The sequence below is a fragment of the Hyla sarda genome, chromosome 9, assembly GCF_029499605.1.
Source record: "Hyla sarda isolate aHylSar1 chromosome 9, aHylSar1.hap1, whole genome shotgun sequence".
NCBI lineage: Eukaryota > Metazoa > Chordata > Amphibia > Anura > Hylidae > Hyla > Hyla sarda.
The window spans coordinates 92,339,019-92,361,318 of NC_079197.1; the positions used below are offsets into that span (position 1 = coordinate 92,339,019).

Genomic DNA, 22,300 nt, shown 5'->3' on the forward strand with positions numbered 1-22,300 from the left:
AAAACCCATAAAACTTATATTTTTTTCATCTTCAGACCCACATGAAGACTTTTTTTTTTTTTGCGCAAACAATTGTTCTTTATGACATCTTTCATGTTAACATAAAATGTATGCTACAACCAAAAAGATATTATTTGCAGCTGGAAATTTATAAGATAACTGGACTTTTGGGGTTTGGTTTTTACGCAGTGCACTTTATGGTAAAAGTGATACATTATCTTTATTCTGTAATTTAATAGGATAAAAGGGGTACTCCACTAGAAAACTTTTTCTTAAATCAACTGGTGCCAGACAGTTAAAGGGGTACTCCACCCCTAGACATCTTATCCCCTATCCCAGCATGCCTTTGGGCGATCAGTACATTCTGGGAGTTGTAGTTTTGCAACAACTGGATGCACACTGGTTGGAAAATACGGAGTTAGATAACAGAACTTAACTGAAGGTTTCCCAACCAGTGTGCATCCAGCTGTTGCAAAAGTACAACTCCCAGCATGCAGTACAACTCCCAGCATGCAGTACATGCTGGGAGTTGTAGTTTTGCAACAGCTGGAGGTTTGTCTCCCCTTGTTACTTCCCGTTACGTTCCTTGAGGGTTGTAGTTTCCAAAATAGTATTCCATGTGTGTATTTTTTTTTTTTTTTTTTGCGTTTCTGGCACCAAAGGGGCTTCCTAAATGTGACATGCCCCCCCCAAAAACCATTTCAGAAAAACTCACTCTCCAAAATCCCATGTCCCTCCTTCCCTTTTGAGCCCACTAGTGCATCCACAGATCACTTGACATATACATATGAGGTATTTCCTTACTCGAGAGAAATTGGGTTACAAATTTTCAGGTGATTTATCTCCTTTTACCCCTTGTAAAAATTCAAAAACTGGGTCTACAAGAAAATGCGAAAATGGAGATTTTGAATTTTCTCCTTCACTTTGCTGCTATTCCTGTGAAACCCCTTAAGGGTTAACACACTTTCTGAATGTAATTTTGAATACTTTGAGGGGTGAAGTTTTTATAATCGGGTCATTTATGGGGTATTTCTAATATGAAGACCCCTCAAATCCACTTAAAAACTGAACTGGTCCCTGAAAAATTCAGATATTGAAAATTTTGTGGAAAATGTGAAAATTGCTGCTGAACTTTTGAAGCCTTCTGATGTCTTTCAAAAGTAAAAACAGGTCCACTTTATGATGGAAACAAATGCCGTACATTTTATTGTAAAATGAGGATTCATTACAAAGTACAATTGGTCACGCAAAAAACAAGCCCTTATATGGGTCTGTAGATGGAAATATAAGAGTTATGGATTTTAGAAGGTGAGGAGGAAAAAACGAAAACACAAAAATAAAATTGGCCTGGTCCTTGAGGTTAAAATAGGCTTGGTCCTTGAGTACCAGGACGCAAGGGCGTACCTGTACACCCTTTGTCCTTAGGCTAACTTTCTACTTGTTTTTTTTTATTTTTAAACGCCAATTCTGTCGCATGCCGTATTTTTTTGGGCCAAAAAAACGCTGCGGCCAGATGTTAGCTGTAAATCAATGAGATATCGCTAAATTCTTTTTCCACTTTGTGTTTTTCAGTTTGGCGTTTTTTTAAATCCTTTGGGCGTTTTTTCACTCTTGGGGTTTTTCAGCTCAGTGGCGGTGCGATCGTCCTATCGATTGCAGAGATGCAGAGCGGCTTTCTCCTGCAATCGCATCTCTGCTCTGTACTCCGGCCAGTAATATGAATAGAACATCACACATTCTTATTTCCCTCAGAGCCGTGATTGCCTGCAACCATCCGGCCAATACCCACTCTGGGCAGAAAATTCTATTCACATCACTGGCCGGAGAGTGCAGAGATGTGAGCGCTGTATAAAGCCGCTCTGCATCTCTGCTATATTAGGGACCATTGCACCTAGTGTCACGACTGACACCCAGGGCAATATGTCTATTACTACAGGTACTACTACTCCCATCATGGAACATTCTGATCCATGCTGGGAGTAGTAGTACTTCCTAAAAAATTAAAAAATAGAGAAAAAAATGGAAACACACGTTATTAAAATGTATTAATTTTTTTTAATAAAAATATACATTTTCGTTAAATACCTATCTTTCCATCGCTACTGCATCCTTTATTATTTTTTTTGTTGGGTACCCAACAAATTTTGGGTAAAAGGTGCAATTTCCACACAAATGAAAAAACGCCAGACACAGGAAATTGCACTGGCATTTTTTTCAGGTGTTGTTTTTTTTGTCCTGCATTTTTCGGGTTGAAAAAAAAAGTAGAAACTTAGCCTTAAAGTGTAGCTCCCACCATCGTTTTTTTTTTTTTTCTGTCCCTGCCTAATGCCCATATATCCCTAACCCCCTCCTTGCCTATATTAAAAATGGCATATTGTCTGCCTGGTAGTGTGCTCACTACCAGGCAGACTATCCCAGCAGGCACAACGTCACTGATGCCTGCTGGGGCCGATACTTCCGCCCTTAGTTCACCTATAGAGTGTGCCTCCAGCTGTTTCACCACTACAACTTCCAGCTTGCCCTGACATCTATTGGCTGTCGGGGCATGCTGGGAGTTGTAGTGGGTAAACAACTGGAGGTACGCTGTGGTGAAAACAGCTGCCGCACATCCCCCCCCCCCCAACCCTGCAACGCAACCCGCTTTCCACCACGAAAAAGAAAGTGAATAAAGTGCAGGGCAGTCCTACCTCACACCGGGAGCTGGGGCCGGCGTGCGAGGCCAGGGAGCCTGCGCACATCCTCTTCATTCAAAGCGCTTGCTCCCGTCTGATTGGCAGGCAGGGAACGAGCGTAGGCTGAATGAATTAGGACCGATGCCCGGTCGGCATCATTCTGAAGTCATGTGTGACGTCACACCAGCCTGCAGCCGGCCACTAGGAGGGATACCCGTAGTGGCCAGTTTTCAAAAGTAAATTAAACAATTTTAATGAAAAAAATAATGTATATTAGAGATATGTTGTAGTACATAATTACTACAACATATAAAAAAAAAAAAGAAATTTGGTGACAGTGCCCATTTAACAGGTTAAGTTGCCTACAACTTCCTGAGCTCTTTCTGATCTCTGCACCCATCCACTACCTGTGCATGGGAAGTCTCACACAGCCCTGTGGAGCTTTGTTGAGTTTTCCATACTCGGTGAGTGATTGAAACATATAGAAACATAAAATGTGTCGGCAGATAAGAACCATTTGGCCCATCTAGTCTGCCCAATAATCTGAATACTATGAATAGTCCCTGGCCCTATCTTATATGAAGGATAGCCTTATGCTTATCCCATGCATGTTTAAACTCCTTCACTGTATTTGCAGCGACCACTTCTGCAGGAAGGCTATTCCATGCATCCTCTACTCTCTCAGAAAAGTAATACTTCCTTTGTTGGGACCAACACATCATGAAGGATTGTTATACCCTATTGATATGTTATTACTTGCCAATATGGTATACTCTGTGGTCTGCTGTCCTTTTGCGAGCTTGTCATTGGTACTGTTTTGGATGTTTGTTTTTTTTTCTTTTTTTTTTATTGAATAACACTTTCAATTTGAATGAAGAAAAACAAAAATTGAAAGTTACTGGTGCCAGAAAGTTCTAAAGATTTGTAAATGACAAGGATTTCAAGGAAAACTGTCAGAAAGTTCACCCACACTAAACCCAATGCACTGGGTTATAGTGTAGGTGAACAGGAGTTGATACAGGGGTCACTTATTTTTGTCCAGTAGCCACCGAGTTCTGTGCCTGTAAAGTTCCTTACTTCAGTCTATAATATGCCCTTCAAGGCGGGACCCCCTGCCGGCCGTCTGCTCCGGCCTCCCGCACTGAAGCTTCCAAGCCCCCCCCCCCCGTTTTATAAATATTCATTATCTTCAACTCCACGTCCTAGGAATGTGGAGTCACAGATCGCCTGAGCGCGGAGCTCGGATTGCAGATCGCATGACGTGCGAGCTTGGCGTACTGTTGTTGCTCTCTGCAGTGCCACTGTGTATGCATCAGTCCCTCGCTACTCCCGGTAGTCGGGGGTAGCGAGGCTTCAATAGCCGTGCACTCACACCATCATGCGCATGCGCTCTGGGAATATGTGTCGCTAGGATGTGGAGTTGAAGATAATGAATATTTATAAAATGGGCACGGGCTTAGAAGCTTCAGTGCGGGAGGCTAAAGCAGACGGCCGAAGGGGTTGCGCCTTGAAGCGCATATTATAGGTAGAAGTAAGGAACATTACAGGCTCATAACTCTGCGGCTACTGGTCAAAAAAAGTGACCCCTGTATCCCCTCCTGTTCACCTACACTATAACCCAGTGTAATGGGTTTAGTGTGGGTGAACTTGCTGACAGTTTTCCTTTTTAAAAAAAATCTTAATCCTTCCTTTACTTCCTTCAGCTGCTGTATGCTCCAGTGAAGAAGTTGTGTAGTTCGTTCTAGTCTGACCACAGTGCTATCTACTGACACCTCTGTCCATGTCAGGAACTGTCCAAAGAACTACAGAACTTTCTCTGTAGTATACAGCAGCTAAGTACTGTAAGGTGTAATATTTTTAAATCTAAGTAATTTACAAATCTGTATAACTTTTTGGCACAATTGATTTAACTACTTTTTCTTTTTTTTTCTTTCTTTCTTTCTTTCTTTCTTTCTTTCTTTCTTTCTTTCTTTCTTTCTTTCTTTCTTTCTTTCTTTCTTGTGACTTTATTTTATGTTTATTTTACTACATATACTGGAATAAATAGAGCTATTTCATAACCTGGGTTATTAAGAATGCAGTTACATGGAATATTATTATTTTTTTACTGGGGTAGAAATGCTTATGCTTATAAGGATTTATTTATTTAAAAGTGTTTTTTTTTTTTTTTTTTTTTTTTTTTTTTTTTAAACAGACCCCTGGATCCTTCTCTCCATGATATGGGTCCACTGTCCTGCAATGCAGGACCCAGGTATGCTGCCTTGCCTTGTGATGATATATTAATTAATATTTTGAATGATTTATTGGTGCTGGGCATCATTCACATCTCTGAGCAAAACAAATGTGAACAATCATCGTAACACAACAACAAGAACATTGTGCGGCATCCATTGCATGCCGGATACTAGGTGTGCCTAATGGACTCCATTGCATCTGTCTAGTTGCTGCATGGTGTCTGACATTTTACATTACACAGGATACAGTAGGACTGTGTGATCCTCACTAGAGATGTGCGAACTTACAGTAAATTCGATTCATCACAAACTTCTCGGCTCGGCAGTTGATGACTTATCCTGCATGAATTAGTTCAGCTTTCAAGTGCTCCCGTGGGCTGGAAAAGGTGGATACAGTCCTTGGAGACTCTTTCCTAGGACTGTATCCACCTTTTCTAGCCCACAGGAGCACCTGAAAGCTGAACTAATTTATGCAGGATAAGTCATCAACTGCCGAGCCAAATTGAATTTACTGTAATTTCGCACATCTCTAATCCTCACACAAAAATGTGAACTCCTGAAATAGGAAGTTTGTTATTTTTATTGATGGTGAAGGTTGAGGTCCGCTGCTTATAGGATGAGTGGTAAGAAGCACTCGGCTAAGCATTTTTCTTCCTGTGTCTTTCTGCTCGCTGCAGGAGACAGATTCTACTGCAAGTCTTGGGCTTGTCTCGTGCAGAAAGACTGGGAGAGAAGTGCTTAGCTGAGAGCTTTCTCCCACTATTTCTAGTGATCACTGCACCCAGTCCCCGACTGATTACGCATCGAACATGTAAAAAGTTATTTATTTATTTTTTCTTTATATAAAATGACAGTATCAATAATAGGACAGTAATTGGGGATATAACAAGCCTGAATAAACATGTCTTATTTTGCTCTTCTCATCTAAAATTGCCTTTTCCCCCCTTAATTGCAACCTTTTCCCACACTTAATATTGTATGGTACTGTTTTAGTAGTACATTTGTACATGAACATTCACACAATTTGTCCTTTAGCTGTGTTGAAGAAGAGTTTTGACGTGTATTGGAAAAGGTTATTTTTTTTTTTTGTTCTTTGCTGTCTTGAATGGGTTGACTTTCCTTGTATATGTGAAAAAACTAAATATGTATGTATACAAATTCCTCTTAAAATTTTAGGGAAGCAGAAACTCATTTCTCATCAGATACTGACTTTGAGGACACTGAAGGAAAAATCCCAAAGCAAGGCAAAGGAAAGGTATGCTTGCTTTTTGAATTCTTTTTTTTTAAATGGCAATCTATCATGTATGGCTGTCTTTTAGATTATACCAAATAATGTGTCATCCCTTGTAATGCTACCATCTTAAATAGGTTAGTCGCTTATTTTTTTAGAGCAGACATAGGATTGATGATATGTGCATTATAAAGCCCCACTCCCTCAATTTCTCATCCTCTCTAGCCGATCAGACAGCTTTCTCATCCGTAACATGACTTCCGATTGAGGAGCATGTGACCTACACATCACGGTCTCCTCCATAAAAGTACACAGCACTTAGGAAACAACCACAGGTGCAGTGGAGGGGACAGAGTGATGTATTATGGTCACATGCTCCTCCATAGGATGTCATATTAGGAATAAAGGGGCTTAACAATTCCGCATAACAGCACAAATGAGGGGGCTGTAGGTTAGTAAGACACATATAATCATCAATACCATGTCTGTATAGAACTTAAAAAGTGACCTACCCCAGTAATAAATTACACTCTGGTTTCCAAGAAACTATTTTTCTCTATTGGCTCCATTGGGGGACACAGACAGTGGGTGTATCTTGCTGTCTCTAGGAGGTGTGACACTATGGTGATAAAAAAAAGTCAGCTCCTCCCAGCAGGAAACACCCGCCTTCAGGTTCTGAGCTAGTCAGTTTAAGCTTAGTGTCTGAAGGAGGTGGACGTGGTCTGGATTGCTCCAGACCGGGTCTTCTGATTTTTTTTGTTTTCCTAGTTAGGGACGTGTTCGTTTTTTATTCCTTTTCTTTTCCGTTTTCAGGTGGGGACTCGGGGACAGTGGTTCCTTGTTTCCCCATTGCGAGTAAGGGGGCACAGACATTGCATATATGCGCTGTTAACCCCCCTCGCCAACGGTCAGCGCTTGGGTGGTACCTCATGGGTCCGGGTCCCCCTATTTCCCTGCTCGCCTCGCTCGCGCATAGCAGCCAGGCGTGATGCAGGTAACTAAAGCTGACTGAAGACTTCACTGAAGACTCCATTAGGTAACTTCTTACTGAGGTAAGTACTTTCCTCCTTTTTTTTCTTCATAGGTACGGACTCGCAGCCTCAGGAGACCCCCTGTTTTGGCCCACCTAAGATTTTGGGGCTATCTTATAGGGGCTGCACTTTATTTATGGGAGAGCAGTGGCACCTGAAGGGACTTCTTTTCTCCGGCAGTCTCTGCCGGCGTTGGCCGCCCGCTCTATTCCCCCGAGCGCACAAACGGGCGAGGGGTGCATTCGGGATAAGGAGCGGGCGCCATGACAATTCTCTTCGGCCGGTCTGTAGCTCCGCCCACAGGGCTGGGAGCACTCAGAAGCGCGAAGCAGCCTCCAATCAGCACAGTGGGCGCGATTTTCAGTAGGAAGGGGTCAGTTTCTTAGTGCCATGCTTCAGGCATGCCCCTCTCTTCCTATTCTCTCTCTCTCTCTCTCTCTCTCTCTCTCTCGTTCTCGTTCTCGTTCTCGTTCTCTCTCTCGTTCTCGTGTTCCCCTCGTGGGTCCCAATCTGGGGACCTCCCGGACTCAGTTGCAACGGTGAACTCTTTGGTTACAGCCCTAAGAGACACCTTTCACTTAGAGGACCCAGGATCTTCGAATGTCAATCCAGGAGTATCCTTTCATCGTGCCCAGCACCTCAGAAGTTCAGCTCTCACGCTGACTTTGACGACATTCTGGAAACCACATGGAAACATCCAGACAAGAGGCTCCCGGGAATCAAGACAATTCAAGAACGTTATCCATTTGACAAAGTCTTTGTCACTAAGGTGGTTTCCCCTCCCTCAGTGGATCCACCAATTTCCCAGATCAATAAGGCGACTACACTGCCTCTGGCAGATGCCGCTGCCTTCACGGATCCCACGGACAAGAAGGTAGAATCCTTAGCGAAGTTTGCCACTGAAGCTGCTGGCTCTTCTCTTCTTCCCATCTTCGCCTCAACATGGGTGTCCAAGGGCCTGTCGGAGTGGTGCCAAAAGCTCCGTCAGGATATCTTAGCGGGATCACCCCTGGAGGATCTATCTGCTTTGGCTCTCACATGCTCTAAAGCCGGGGATTTTCTGTGCGCAGCTTCCATGCAGGCATCCCGTTGTTCTGCCTATGCTGTGGGTCACCTAGTGGCTCTATGCCGCTCTATGTGGCATAAAGCTTGTAATGCGGATGCCGCTTCCAAAAGATCTCTCACTGAGCTTCCCTTTACGGGTGGCCGTCTTTCTGGCAAACGCCTTGATGAGATTATCTCCGAGGCAACGAGAGGTAAGAGTTCCTTGTTACCTCAAAATAAGGCTCGCCCTACTTCCCAAAGGAAGTCCTTTTTCTTTAGGTCCTCCGGCTCCAACAAGGGGTCCGGGCAGGCGTCCTCGCGGGATAAGAAGGCTCCCTCATTCCGGGCTCGCCCGTCTTGGAAGTCGGACTCCAACCGGTCTGGCCGTTTTGCGCCCAAATCAGGCAACCGCAAGCCCACTTCTGCATGAAGTGAGGCCCCCACCCGCGGTTTCTTCTCGGGTGGGAGGTCGTCTCTTGCTTTTTCGAAACATTTGGACCTCTCACATTCAAAACTTTTGGGTCAAGGACGTTACTGGACCGAATTTGCATCCCTTCCGAGGGATCGCTTTTTTCGTTCCCGGGCCCCCCGGTCTACTCCTCTGGTGATGCAGTTTCGAGCGGCTCTCCAGTCTCTGCTTCTCCAGGGGGTTATTGTTCCTGTTCCTCCAGGGGAACGGTTTCAGGGTTTCTATTCAAATCTTTTTGTGGTCCCCAAGAAGGACTGTTCTGTGCGTCCAATTTTGCACCTCAAGCGTCTCAACCATCATCTTCTCATCCGCCACTTCCGAATGGAATCTCTCTCTCGCGCTCTGTGGTGGCGTCCCTGGAACAAGTGGAGTTCCTTTCATCGGTGGACATCAAGGATGCCTACCTCCATGTGCCAATATTTCCGGACCATCATCAGTACCTCCGCTTTGCGGTCCCAGAGCACTTTCAATTTGTAGCCCTCCTCTTCGGTCTAGCCACGGCTCCTGGGGCCTTTACAAATGTCCTTGCACTGGTGATGGGCCTGTTACGGTCGAGGGGAGTCTCGGTGATACCCTATCTGGACGACCTTCTCATCAAGGCTCCATCCAGGGCCCAGACTCTGGAGAATCTGGACGTCTCTCTCCACACTCTGACTCGCTTTGGGTGGTTTATCAACCAGGACAAGTCAGTCCTCCGTCCTACCCAGTCTCTAACCTTTCTGGGACTTAACTTCGACACTGCCTCTGCCCGAATTAGTCTTCTGCCGGACAAACGTCTGGTGCTCCGGTCGGGGGGCCCCTCCCTTCGGACCCAGGTATCAGTCTCCATCCGCACTTGTATGGAAGTCCTGGGTCGCATGGTGGCAACTATGGAGGTCGTACCTTTTGCCCAGTTTCATTACCGCCCCCTTCAACTGGCGATTCTCTCCCAATGGAACAGATCTCCTCTGTCCCTCGATTGTCAGATTGTTCTCCCTCGCAGGGTCCGTCAGTCTCTGCTATGGTGGCTCCGCTCCCCCCTTCTTCTCCAAGGGCGGTCGTTTCTTCCACTTAACTGGCAGGTTGTTAAAACTGATGCCAGCCTGTCGGGCTGGGGCGGCGTGTTCAGGGATTGGACGGTTCAGGGACTCTGGTCTCCCCAGGAGACCCTTCTTCCGATAAACATATTGGAATTACGGGTGATTCTTCTTTGTCGTCTTCATTGGGAGTCCCGGTTTCAGTCCCGTCCTGTCCGCGTTCAGTCGGACAATGCCACGGCTGTGGCGTACATAATTCATCAGGGCGGCACTCGCAGCCATGGCCGAGGTGACGAGATTCTCTCCTGGGCGGAGAGCAAGGTTCCGGCCATTTCGGCGATTCACATCCCGGGGGGTGCTCAACTGGGAAGCGGACTTCCTCAGTCTGTCCTCACCCGACCCCGGCGAGTGGTCTCTACATCCCGAGGTCTTCGCGCAACTCTGCGACCTCTGGGGCATTCCGTACGCGGACCTCTTCGCGTCTCGGCACAATCGGAAGATCCTTCAGTTTGTGTCCAAGTCCTGGGACCCTCGGGCTCTGGCTGTGGACGCCCTAGTGATTCCTTGGGCGGGGTTTGCCCTACCCTATCTGTTCCCTCCTCTTCTGCTTCTTCCCAGGGTGCTGAGGAAGCTCAAGGCAGAGGGCGTCCCCGCCATTCTGGTAGCTCCAGATTGGCCCCGAAGGTCGTGGTACGCTGACGTAGTCAGGCTCCTGGACGACGCACGCTGTTCTTCCTTATCGGTCTCCCTCTCCTCCTTGGGATTTGAATTTGGTTCTGAGTGCCCTCCAAGGTGCACCCTTTGAGCCCCTTAGAGAGGTGTCTCTCCGCCTTCTTTCTTGGGAAGTGGCATTTCTGGTGGCTATCACCTCCATCCGGAGGGTGTCTGAGTTGGCAGCTCTATCCTGCAGTTCTCCGTTTTTGGTCATCCACCAGGACAAGGTTGTTTTCCGGCCAGACCCTTCCTTTTTACCTAAGGTGGTCTCGACCTTTCATCTCAATGAGGATATTGTCCTCCCGTAATTTTACCCGGCTCCTTCTCATCCTAGGGAGCGCTTACTGCACAAGCTGGACGTGGTTCGGGCTGTTCGGTCTTATCTCTCAATCACTTCTTCGTTTCGTCAGTGTGATTCCTTTTTTGTCCTTACGGAAGGTCGTCGCAAGGGACAACCTGCTTCCAAGGCCACCATGTCTAGGTGGATTTGTTCTGCCATTTCGGAAGCCTATCGCTGTAAGGGGAAGATTCCTCCTTTTTCAGGGTTTTGGCTCATTCCACACGTTCTGTTGGGGCATCCTGGGCTCTCCAGAATAGAGCCTCGGCCTCGCAGATTTGCAAGGCGGCTACCTGGTCGTCTTTGCACACTTTCTCGAGGTTTTACCGGGTTCATACTTTCGCATCTGCTGATGCTGCCCTGGGGCGTAAGGTGTTGCAGATGGCAGTGGATCAGCCGTCTGCCTGATTACTTATCTGCCCACCCAAGGGACTGCTTTGGTACATCCCACGGTCTGTGTCCCCCAATGGAGCCGATAGAGAAAAGGAGATTTTTTAATACTTACCGTAAAATCTCTTTCTCGAAGGATCCATTGGGGGACACAGCTCCCGCCCTTTTTTGGGTTTTTTCCATGGGTTCTCTGTCCGAGGGTGTGTTCAGTTATGTTTTTTCTTCTGGTTCTCGGACAGTTTTGGGTTTTTCCTTGACCTATTGGTCTCCTTCTATTGCTCTGGAACTTAAATTGACTAGCTCAGAGCCTAAAGGCGGGTGTATCCTGCTCGGAGGAGCTGACTTTTTTTTATCACCATAGTGTCACACCTCCTAGAGAAAGCAGGATAGACCCACGGTCTGTGTACCCCAATGGATCCTTCGAGAGAGAGATTTTACGGTAAGTGTTAAAAAATCTCCTTTTATTTTTCATGAAAAAAAGTATTGATATATGAAATTGATTTGAAGCTTTGAAAGAGTATTCCCATCTCAGTGTTAATCTCCCTCCTTTTCGGTAACTGGTCGAGGTCCCACTGGAAGGATACTTTACAGATAACTTTTGGAGTATGGAGTACACCTTTAAAGGAGATACCCTCTACCCACAGGATAGGGGATATTTGGCTCATCGATAGGTATCTGGTGGATGGGCTTCCCACCAAGCACAAGAATCGAGCAACGATGCTTAAAGTGTACATGTCACTTAAAAAAATTAAATAATAAAAGTGCTACCGACATGTCAAAAATGTGCTCCTCTCCTTGCTCTGTCACGTAATTGAGACACTCTTCATAGACATTTAACTGTGTGCTTTGATCAAGTGACACAGAGCCTGGAATAAAACCTGTTGAGTGTGGATACTCCTGATCAGTGGAGGTCTCAACACTCAGACCTTTACTGATCAAAACTTTTGATATATTACAAGTTTTTCTAATTAACATCGCTTATTTAATCTCTGTTGCCGCTCCATTGATCCTCTTTGGGGCATTAATTCAGCTCCATAGCTGGTAGAAAGAACTGCTGTCAATTAGCTCCTTCCTGAGGAGATTATGTAAGTGGTAAAGCAATAACATAGAAGGGTCTTCAACACAACTACATTTTTTTTTATTTCTGAGCGAATATATGGTTTTACGTTCTTATCATGCTGCAAGGACATGTCAGAGGTTTGGATTGGTCAGGATCTGACACCCCCCCCCCCCCTCCACCCCACCACCTCACCACCTATCTTTAAATAAACCTGAGCATGGCTCCATGGCTCATTTCTATCTTGCTGCACAAGACTAGCCCACTAGATTTACAGAGGAGTTTTTCTCATATAGTGACTCTGAGATCACAGCAAGCTGGGAAGTGAAACATAGCTCTGTGATTTCCCTGACTTGTGGCAGTCTGAACACTCGCACCTCGACTGAGCAAAACTTTTGAAATGTCAATTCAGCATGTCAAAAATGTTTTAACCAGGGAAATTTTAAACCTTATCAACCCTCACTTATTTTGAGAGCAGGGGCTGCCTGGCACTGTTGGAAAGCTGGCCACTGCCAAATAATTTTACATAACTCCCATGAAGGTTAATGGAAGTTGTGTATAAGGCATAGAAGTAGTCTGTAATTTCTGCTAGCGATGGGACATGCATCTCTTCAGCATTTGTGGCACATCTTGTGGCTATTCCATGAATATCAAGACATAAATGCTTCCATTACTGAAGCAAAATTGTACCAAATGTTTTTTATTTTGCTTGAAGTGTCTGTCATGATTTTACTTTTCTCATACGATTTCCCTTGAGTTTTAACATAACATTTTTTGGATTTCCAGTCTGTTTAGATAATTACAAATCCTGCTAATTATGGGAACTCTGTATCCATGTGACTTACAACTAAAATTGATTTTACTTTATCAACAGAAAGGAAAGAAAGCTGTTTCAGAAAGACTCAAAGGTGCTCCCTTGAGAACAGGTGGTCCCAATTGGATGAATGGACACCATCAGCAAAATGGAGTGGAAAACATGATGCTTTTTGAAGTTGTTAAAATGGGAAAAAGTGCGATGCAGGTGGCCACTATATATATTTTTTCTAATGACTACTTTTGACATTTGTGTATTGTAATGAGAAGAGTTTTGTATGTGCTTTATGCATATCTTTTTTTTATGTTAAAGGAAAACTGTCAGCCTGTTCACCCACACTAAATCCAATACACTGGGTTATAGTGTGGGAGAACAGGATTCCATAGACGGGTCACTTACTTATTTCTGTCCAGTGGTTTCTGAGTTAAGTGCCTCTAAAGTCCTGTTGCTCAATCCATGAATTGCTTGCTGGAGGTCACCTCTGCCTCTCTCTTTCAGCTCCTAAGCCCTCCCCCCGCTATTTGCATTTTCTTTACCTTCAACTCAACGTCCTAGTGACGTGGAGTCACAGGTTACATAAACGCAACACTCTTTCTGCAGAGCACATGCGCCGGAGAATTTCACCCAGCTCTCACGTCCTGATGACTTGAGAGCCCTGCGTAAGGAGAGTGCTCTGCGCGGTGTTACTGTGCATGTGCATATCCCTCACTACACCTGGAAGTCGGGAGTAGAGGCTTCAGTGAAAGGTGAAATCCTTCAGCGCATGTGCATTGTGTTCCCGTGACCTGTGACTCCACGTCACTAGGACATGGAATTGAAGATAATGATTATGCAAATAGCGGGTGCGGACTGAGAGCAGAAAGAGGGTATCAGAGGCGGCCAGCCGGCGGAGGCCCCGCCTCCAACGTGCAATTCATGGATTGAGCAGTGGCACATTACTCAGCAACCACTGGACGGATATAAGTAAGTGACCCCTCTATGAAATCCTGTTCACCCACACTATAACCCAGTGTATTTGGTTTAGTGTGGGTGAACAGGCTGACAGTTTTCCTTGAAACTCATTAAGGACAGGGCCATTTTTCATTTTTGCTATTTTGTTTTTTCATCCTTTCCTTCTAAAAATCATAAAATTTCCTTCTAACAATCCAATCAATTTTCCACCTACAGACCCATATGAGGGCTTGTTTTTTGCAAAAAAAAATATTTGTGGGGCAAAATAAAAAAGCCCTTTTGAAGTGCACTTTTTGGCAAAAATGACACCTTATCTTTATTCTGTAGGTCCATACGTTTACAAGGATACATAATTTTATATAGGTTTTATTTTATTTCACTACCTAAAACTAATTATAAATACGTGCACCAAAATTAGTATGTTTAAAATTGTCATCTTCTGACCCCTATAACTTCAAATTTTTCTTTATTTTTTCCGTATACGGGGATGTTTGAGGGCTAATGTTTTGTATATTTGTATATATATATATATAAAATATTTTTAGTTCGGACATTTACGCACGCAGTGTTACCCCATTTGTTTTTATTATGTTGAATTTTTCAAAAGGGGGTGATTTAAACTTTTAATATGGAAGGGATTAATGGGTGTTGTTTTTTTTTTTTTTTTTTTTTTTTTTTTAAACTTTTTTTATTTGTTTTACACTTTTAGTCCACTTAGGGGACTTCTAGGAGGAATCATTAGATTCCTCATACAGATCAATTGAATTCCATAGAACTCCATTGATTTGTGTGCTCGATTGATAAAGCCTGGTTCAGCCAGGCTTCATCAATTTCAGAGCACAGCAGCGACGGAGCGAAGAGGTAAGCCCTCCGGCTTACGTCAGCAGTGGATCGCCCCCCTGCGGGGTGGTGGTGGGTGTTAACTCACCACACTGGACCACCAGGGAATGATTAAAGCTCCCTTTAGACACCGCTGTCAACTTTGACACCAGCAATCTAAAGAGTTAATAGCTGGCCGTGGCGATTCCAGCTATTAACAGCGGCCCCCAGTCCAGTGCAATACAGAACGTTTCTGCGACCTCACGTCGCCATTTTCAAGCTCAACTAAATGATCCCATGTGCTACCTTTTATAAGCTCAGTAATTGACATCATTAACCCCTTAAGGACAATGGACGTACCCCTACGGCAACGTTTCCGAGTCATTAAGGACAGAGGACGTAGGAGTACATCCTGTCCATTCCCGGCCCACCGTCGCTAGCCGAAGGGGAGCCGGTGCCCGATGCCTGCTGTAATCGTTCAGCAGGCATCGCGGCATATCGCCCAGGGGGGTCATTATGCCCCCCCATGTCGGTGATGGCCGCAGATCGCTGGACAATTCAGTCCAGCGATCTGCGGCGATTCCGGGTCAATTCGGGTCTCTGGTGACCCGGAATTACTGGCTGATCGGGGCCTTCTCTGAATAGCCATAGCCAGCAGGGTGCCACCTCAATCGCCCTGATTCGTTGGCGGCGAGGGACTGACCTGTGTCCCGGAGCAGCAGCAGGAGGTGAGTGACACCCTCCTGCGGTTGCTTAGCAACAGCTCCCAGCATGCAAAAAGGGCATGCTGGGAGCTGTAGTTATGCAACAGCAGGAGGCAGACCCCCACAACTCCCAGCATTCCCTTATGGGCATTCTGGGGCTTATAGTTTTACAACAGCTGGAGGCACATTTTTTTCTATGGAAAAGTGTACCTTCAGCTGTTGCATAACTACAACTCCCAGCATGCCCGTTGGCTGTCGGTGACTGCTGAGAGTTGTAGTTTTGCAACAGCTGAAGGCACACTGAGTTAGTAGCAAACCAGTGTGTCTCCAGCTGTTGCATAACTACAATCCCCAGCATCCCCTTCCGCTGTCCCCACATGCTGGGGGTTGTAGCTTTTGCAACAGCTGAAGGCACACTGGTTGCAAAACACTGAGTTTATCAAACTCGGTGTTTCACAACCACTGTGCCTCCAGCTGTTGCAAAACTACAACTCCCAGCATGCACTGATAGACTGTGCATGCTGGGAGTTGTAGTTTTGCAACAGCTGGATGTTTCTCCTCCCCCCCCCCCCCCCCCAATGTTAATGTACAGGGTACACTCACATGGGCGGAGGTTTACAGTAAGTATCCGGCTGCAAGTTTGAGCTGCAGCAAATTTTCTGCCGCAACTCAAACTGCCAGCGAGAAACTGCTGTGAACCTCCGCCCGTGCGACTGTACCCTAAAAACACTACACTAACAAAAAATAAAATAAAAAGTAAAAAACACTACATATACACATACCCCTACACAGCCCCCCTCCCCAATAAAAATGAAAAACGTCTGGTACGCCACTGTTTCCCAAACGGAGCCTCCAGCTGTTGCAAAACAACTACTCCTAGTATTGCCAGATAGCCACTGACTGTCTAGGCATGCTGGGAGTTTTACAACAGCTGGAGGCACCCTGTTTGGGAATCACTGGAGTAGAATACCCCTATGTCCACCCCAATGCAAGTCCCTAATTTAGGCCTCAAATGCGCATGGCGCTCTCACTTCGGAGCCCTGTTGTATTTCAAGGCAACAGTTTAGGGTCACATATGGGGTATCGCCGTTCTTGGGAGAAATTGTGTTACAAATTTTGGGGGGTATTTTCTGCTATTACTCTTTTGAAAAATGTAAAATTTTTGGGAAAACAAGCATTTTAGGTAAAAAAAAAAATAATTTTTTTTACATATGCAAAAGTTGTGAAACACCTGTGGGTATAAATGTTCACATTACCCCTTGTTACGTTCCCCGAGGGGGTCTAGTTTCCAAAATGGTATGCCATGTGTTTTATTTTTATTTTTTTGCTGTTCTGGCACCATAGGGGCTTCCTAAATGCGGCATGCCCCCAGAGCAAAATTTGCTTTCAAAAAGCCAAATGTGACTCCTTCTCTTCTGAGACTTGTAGTGCGCTTTTCACCCCCATATGGGGTGTTTTCTGAATCGGGAGAAATTGGGCTTCAAATTTTGGGGGTATTTTCTGCTATTACCCTTTTTAAAAATGTAAAATTTTTGGCCAACAAAGCATTTTAGGTTAAAAATTTTTTTTTTTTTTTACATATGCAAAAGTCGTGAAACACCTGTAGGGTATTAAGGTTCACATTACCCCTTGTTACGTTTCCCGAGGGGTCTAGTTTCCAAAATGGTATGCCATGTGTTTTTTTTTTTTTTTTTTTTTTTTTTTTTTTTTTGCTGTCCTGGCACCATAGGGGCTTCCTAAAGGTGACATGCCCCCCAAAAACCATTTGTCGCTCCTTCCATTCTGAGCCCTCTACTGCGCCCGCCGAACACTTTACATAGACATATGAGGTATATCCTTACTCAAGATAAATAGGGTTTCAAATACAAGTAAAAATTTTCTCCTTTTTACCCCTTGCAAGAACATGCGAGTGTAAAAAATGAAGATTTAGAATTTTCTTCTTCACTTTGCTGCTATTCCTGTGAAACACCTAAAGGGTTAATACACTTACTGAATGTCATTTTGAATACTTTGGGGGGTGTAGTTTTTATAATGGGGTCATTTATGGGGTATTTCTAATATGAAGACCCTTCAAATCCACTTCAAAACTGAACTGGTCCCTGAAAAATAGTGAGTTTGAAAATTTTGTGAAAAATTTCAAAATTGCTGCTGAACTTTGAAGCCCTCTGGTGTCTTCCAAAAGTAAAAACTCATAAATTTTATGATGCAAACATAAAGTAGACATATTGTATATGTGAACCCCAAAAAAATATATTTTGAATATCCATTTTCCCTACAAGCAGAGAGCTTCAAAGTTAGAAAAATGCAAAATTTTCATTTTTTCCATCAAATTTGGGGATTTTTCACCAAGAAAGGATGCAAGTTACCACAAAAATTTACCACTATGTTAAAGTAGAATATGTCAAGAAAATGATTACTTAAAGCATTCCAGAGTTAATAATGTTTAAAGTGACAGTGGTCAGATGTTCAAAAAACGCTCTGGTCCTAAGGGGTAAAATTGTCTGGTCCTTAAGGGGTTAAACAATTAATATACAATATAAACAGTGCAAAATCATAAACAAACAGTGTGTGCATTAGGGCATAGAAGATCTATGCACAAGTGTTCAGTAATAATCATGTGACAACCGTGTTCACCTCCTGTGATATAGTGATTGTGCAGAAGTATGCTTGAAACATCCTTGGCGTATTCATATTTACATATTATTTACAGTATTCGGGCACTTACCCGACAGAGCATGCTTGTGTATGGTGAGGAGCGTGGGCCGCCGGCTACTGCGCAGCTGCACCAGGTTGTCCAATAGGGTGCATTGTTTCCTGGACGCTAGCAGCCAATAGATACAAACCGGTATAGAGGAAGATTATGGGGACATTGCGCATCAGAGGGCACAGAGGCCATCTTGTGCGAGGGCACGCTAGCCCATAGTGTAGTTTTAGCTTCGGTATGTACTTATTTCATGTTTTAGTCAGTATGTCACGTGTTCCACAGCAGGGGTATCTGCAGTAAAAGCTGGCATGGCTCCCCTATTAGAACGCGTCACGGGTGTTCACATCCAAACACCCCATGTGTCACCATAGGGTGCTGTCAGTGGGATATCAAATGAAAGAGTATCTGTCAGGAGGCAGACACCCACACTATATTCCTAACACCTCTCACAGTGGCCATGTTGGGGTCAACTGCATCCCAAGGAACAATTAAGACGAATCTGACAAATGGATGGTATACATGCCCCTACTTCCTTATGTTGTAATATTTCTCATATGTACTCCATACACCATACATATAAAAATAGCAGCTCTGTCGGTGGCCGTACAATAATTTTCAGTAGAGTCTGTAAAATAAACAAACAGAATATAAGTTACTTTTGGAATTAAATAATGCAATATACAAAACAGTGAATATACATCGGGTGGAGGGGCTACATTGGAGGAGGTTTACCTTTTTAGTCATCTTGGTAGATATCTTGAATTTCGCATTGAGACCATACGGTCTCAGTATTAAGGTTAAAAATCCACCTGAGTTCAGATTTCTTTAAGGCGTGATCCTATCTCCACCCCTTTTCAGTGGTGGAACATGATCAAGGATCATAAATTTTAAAACTCTTTCTTTATGCTTGCTTCAAAGGCATGTTTAGAGACTGGAAGATCCAGTCTCTGCTTGTGAATTGTGTATCTGTGTTGGTTGAGACAAGTCTTGAGGTCAAGACTCTTCTCACCCACATACAGATTCATATACGGACACCAGAGGACATACACGACAAAATTTGAATCACAATTCAAATAGTCAAATATCGTACTTCTGATTTGGTTTGCGGGTGTGTAAACTGTGAGCCTTTGCACATGTAGCAGCAGTTAACACAATTCCGACATGGAAAACAGCCAGTAGCTTTGACACTTAGATATTTTTGTTGTCCTTTTTTGTCAGTTGAGACATCAGTTTTGACTATTTTGTCACTAAGGTTAGGTGCTCGTTAGTATGACATATATACAGGAGTTCAAAGAACCCCCACTTGAGGGTAACTGTCACATACCAAATGCCAGTGTTTTCTTATTGTGGTTGAGACATTGTGTGAGTGTTCACAATAGGTTGATATGAATGGAATGCGGTGTTGTTCCTTCTGTGTTTTCATAATTCTAGAGGGGAATCTGTCTCTGTTGGTATTGTTTTTGTTGTTTGATCCCCCTCTTTCACAAAAAATCACAATGACAAACAGTCCCTTGTTAGAAATCACTTTTTTATTTTTTATTTCACTTGGCCTCTTGGCTGTCGTTTAGAAAAAGTGTGAGTTTGCCTCACACAATAGAGTGATTTTGGAAGTACTCAGAGTATTGTTTGGTTTGTCGGTAACACGCCCATTTTTGCATTTAACACGCCCATTTCAGAGTGAGAAAAAACACTCCGAGTGGTTTCTAAAGTGTCGGTATTGCCGCTTAAAATTTGGTTGCAGAAATAGTCGCACAGATGTTGCGACTAAAATTTGGTTTGTCGCTGTCATCACGTCCCAGGGGTGTCCTTGCCGCTCCGCACAGTCACTGCTGGACATGATTGTCGCTCTCCATCGCTATCATCATGTCTGCACACGCCGCTCCTATTGGCTGACGGGACGGCGTGTGCGGCGACTTGATGATGACAGAGAGCGACTGCCATGCAGCCCGAAGAGGACGGTCTGGAACGTCTGTGACAGGTGAGTGACACTCACCGGACCACACTGCACATTAAACGTCTATCTGGCAGCAGCTGAAGCGGTCTGCGCTGCCGGATAGCCGTTTATGCGATGGACCTGACATACAAAAGCATCTTATGTTGATGCTGCCTTCAACATGGTATGCAAATGTACAGGGGATTAAAACAGGTCCAAACTAACATACTTTTGGCAACTTTTACATAATGGAAGTCTATACCCCAACATACATTTAGGTACTGTTTTAAACATATCTCCCAGTATACTGCTGTAGTATAGATGGGAGCCTACCCTTAAATGGCCAATAGCAGACCTGGGGACTTTGCCATACCAAAAGCTGCCATGGCAGGGCTGGGATCACACCACGTTACAGCTCCATATACATTTTCAATTTGAAAACCGTATACATTGACTCTCCATTGAAAACCGTATAACAAAAGATGCATCAGGTTGTGTCCTTTTTGCATCCTGTACAGTTTTGTCAGTTTATTTCCCCCCCCCCCCCCGTACTTTTCGCCCCGTACCCAAAAATGTAGCCTACCACGGTTTTTGGTCTAGGTGAAAAACCGTATACTTTTTTTTTTTTTTTAAATGGGAGTCAATGAGAACCATGTGTTCGTATGGTTCCATCCTTTTTTCACAATACGGTTTTTGACTTAGGCACAGTTTTGCTCTTGGCATTTCAATCAAACAAGTGAAACTTTATTCATAATGGAGTGAAAAGTTAAAAACGTAGAAGTTTTTTTTTTTTCTTCTTAAAAAGACGGATGCAACCAGACATCATTTTTCAAATCGTATACGGACTAAAATTTGTACACACGGTTTGATACAGTTTAGTCAGGTTTTGAGGAATCCATTTTTATCAAAAACCTGAGACGGGAACTGTATTGCATAAATGTGGTTTTCACCTCAATGTAAGCCCACCACATTGGTATCCAGGACCGCATTTTTTTTTTTTTTTTGTTTTTTTTTTGTTTTTTTTGTTAGATAATCATCAGAGTTTAGATGTTGCTGTAAAATATGTGATGGTGTGGGCTCTGCTTCTTATTATTAAAGTAGTTCATGAAAATAGTTTGGCAAGTGTGAAATACTTTTATGGCCAGATTAAGAAGAGTTAAATTGCGTAAACTTCTTTAACCCCCTAAGGACCCTGCTAATTTTTGTTTTTGCACTTTCATATTTTTCCTCCTCTTTTAATATGGAAGAGGTTAATGTATGCATGTTTAAAGGGGTACTCCGGGCCAAAAACATCTTATCCCCTATCCAAAGGATAGGGGATAAGATGCCTGATTGTATGGGTCCCACCGCTGGGGACCCCCGCAATCTGTTGCCATGCTCCTCCCCTCAATGCAAGCCAATGGGAGGGGGCATGGCGGCTATCCTGCCATGCAGTCCAATTCTTTTTGCAGAATTTTTCCTGCGAATGTTCTGCAGCTAATGTTCTGCAAAAATGTCATGTGGTGTTTTTATTTTTGCGGAATTCAGCTGCTGAACCCCATTAAAGTGAATGGAGCTTTTTTTTTTCTCCTCAATTTTAAAGGTTTTTAAATGTGCTCTGTGTATTCATGCGGAAATTCTGACATCTGAACATAGCCCTAGGGGACTTTCAGGAATTATTTAATCCCTTTATACAGATAAATAGAGTCTGCTGCAAATGGGCTCTATCAGTGGAAGAGCTACGGAGGGCAATGAAGGAGAGGTAAGCCTACTGGTGATCCTGCAGTCAGCTTTGACAGTGTCGATCTAAAAGGTTAATAGCCGCCCGCGGTGATCAATGCCTGACCTCTATTAGCGGTGGGCTTTAGCTACTGAAATAATATGGGGGTCACTGGGTATGGAATGGGCTCTGGTCAGGAGCCTGCTCTCCTATACACCTTTTAGCAGCACCATGATGGATTAGAACAGTCATGGGTTGCAAGGGGGTTAAAGCAAAATTATTTATGTATTAATTTCATGAATTAAGGTTAATTCTTGTGTTTTTTTGCTTATTTTTTTAGTCTGTTGTAGATGACTGGATAGAAGCCTATAAACACAACAAAGATGTAGCACTTCTTGATCTTATCAACTTTTTTATTCAGTGTTCAGGATGTAAAGGTAATTTAATTTTTTTTACATTTATTTGTTATAGTTTATCAATA

General features: G+C 43.9%; 1 protein-coding gene across 2 annotated transcripts in view; it reads left to right on the plus strand.

Moving 5' to 3' along the window:
- The window catches only part of STAG2 (STAG2 cohesin complex component), a 181,899-nt gene that overhangs the window by 50,666 nt on the left and 108,933 nt on the right, over positions 1-22,300 (plus strand). For both annotated transcript variants that reach the window (XM_056541470.1, XM_056541469.1), the window contains exons 3-6: positions 4,867-4,923; positions 6,083-6,161; positions 13,070-13,216; positions 22,160-22,256. In XM_056541470.1, coding sequence (XP_056397445.1) covers positions 4,867-4,923; positions 6,083-6,161; positions 13,070-13,216; positions 22,160-22,256 — 380 coding nt within the window. The remainder of the gene's footprint in view (positions 1-4,866; positions 4,924-6,082; positions 6,162-13,069; positions 13,217-22,159; positions 22,257-22,300) is intronic.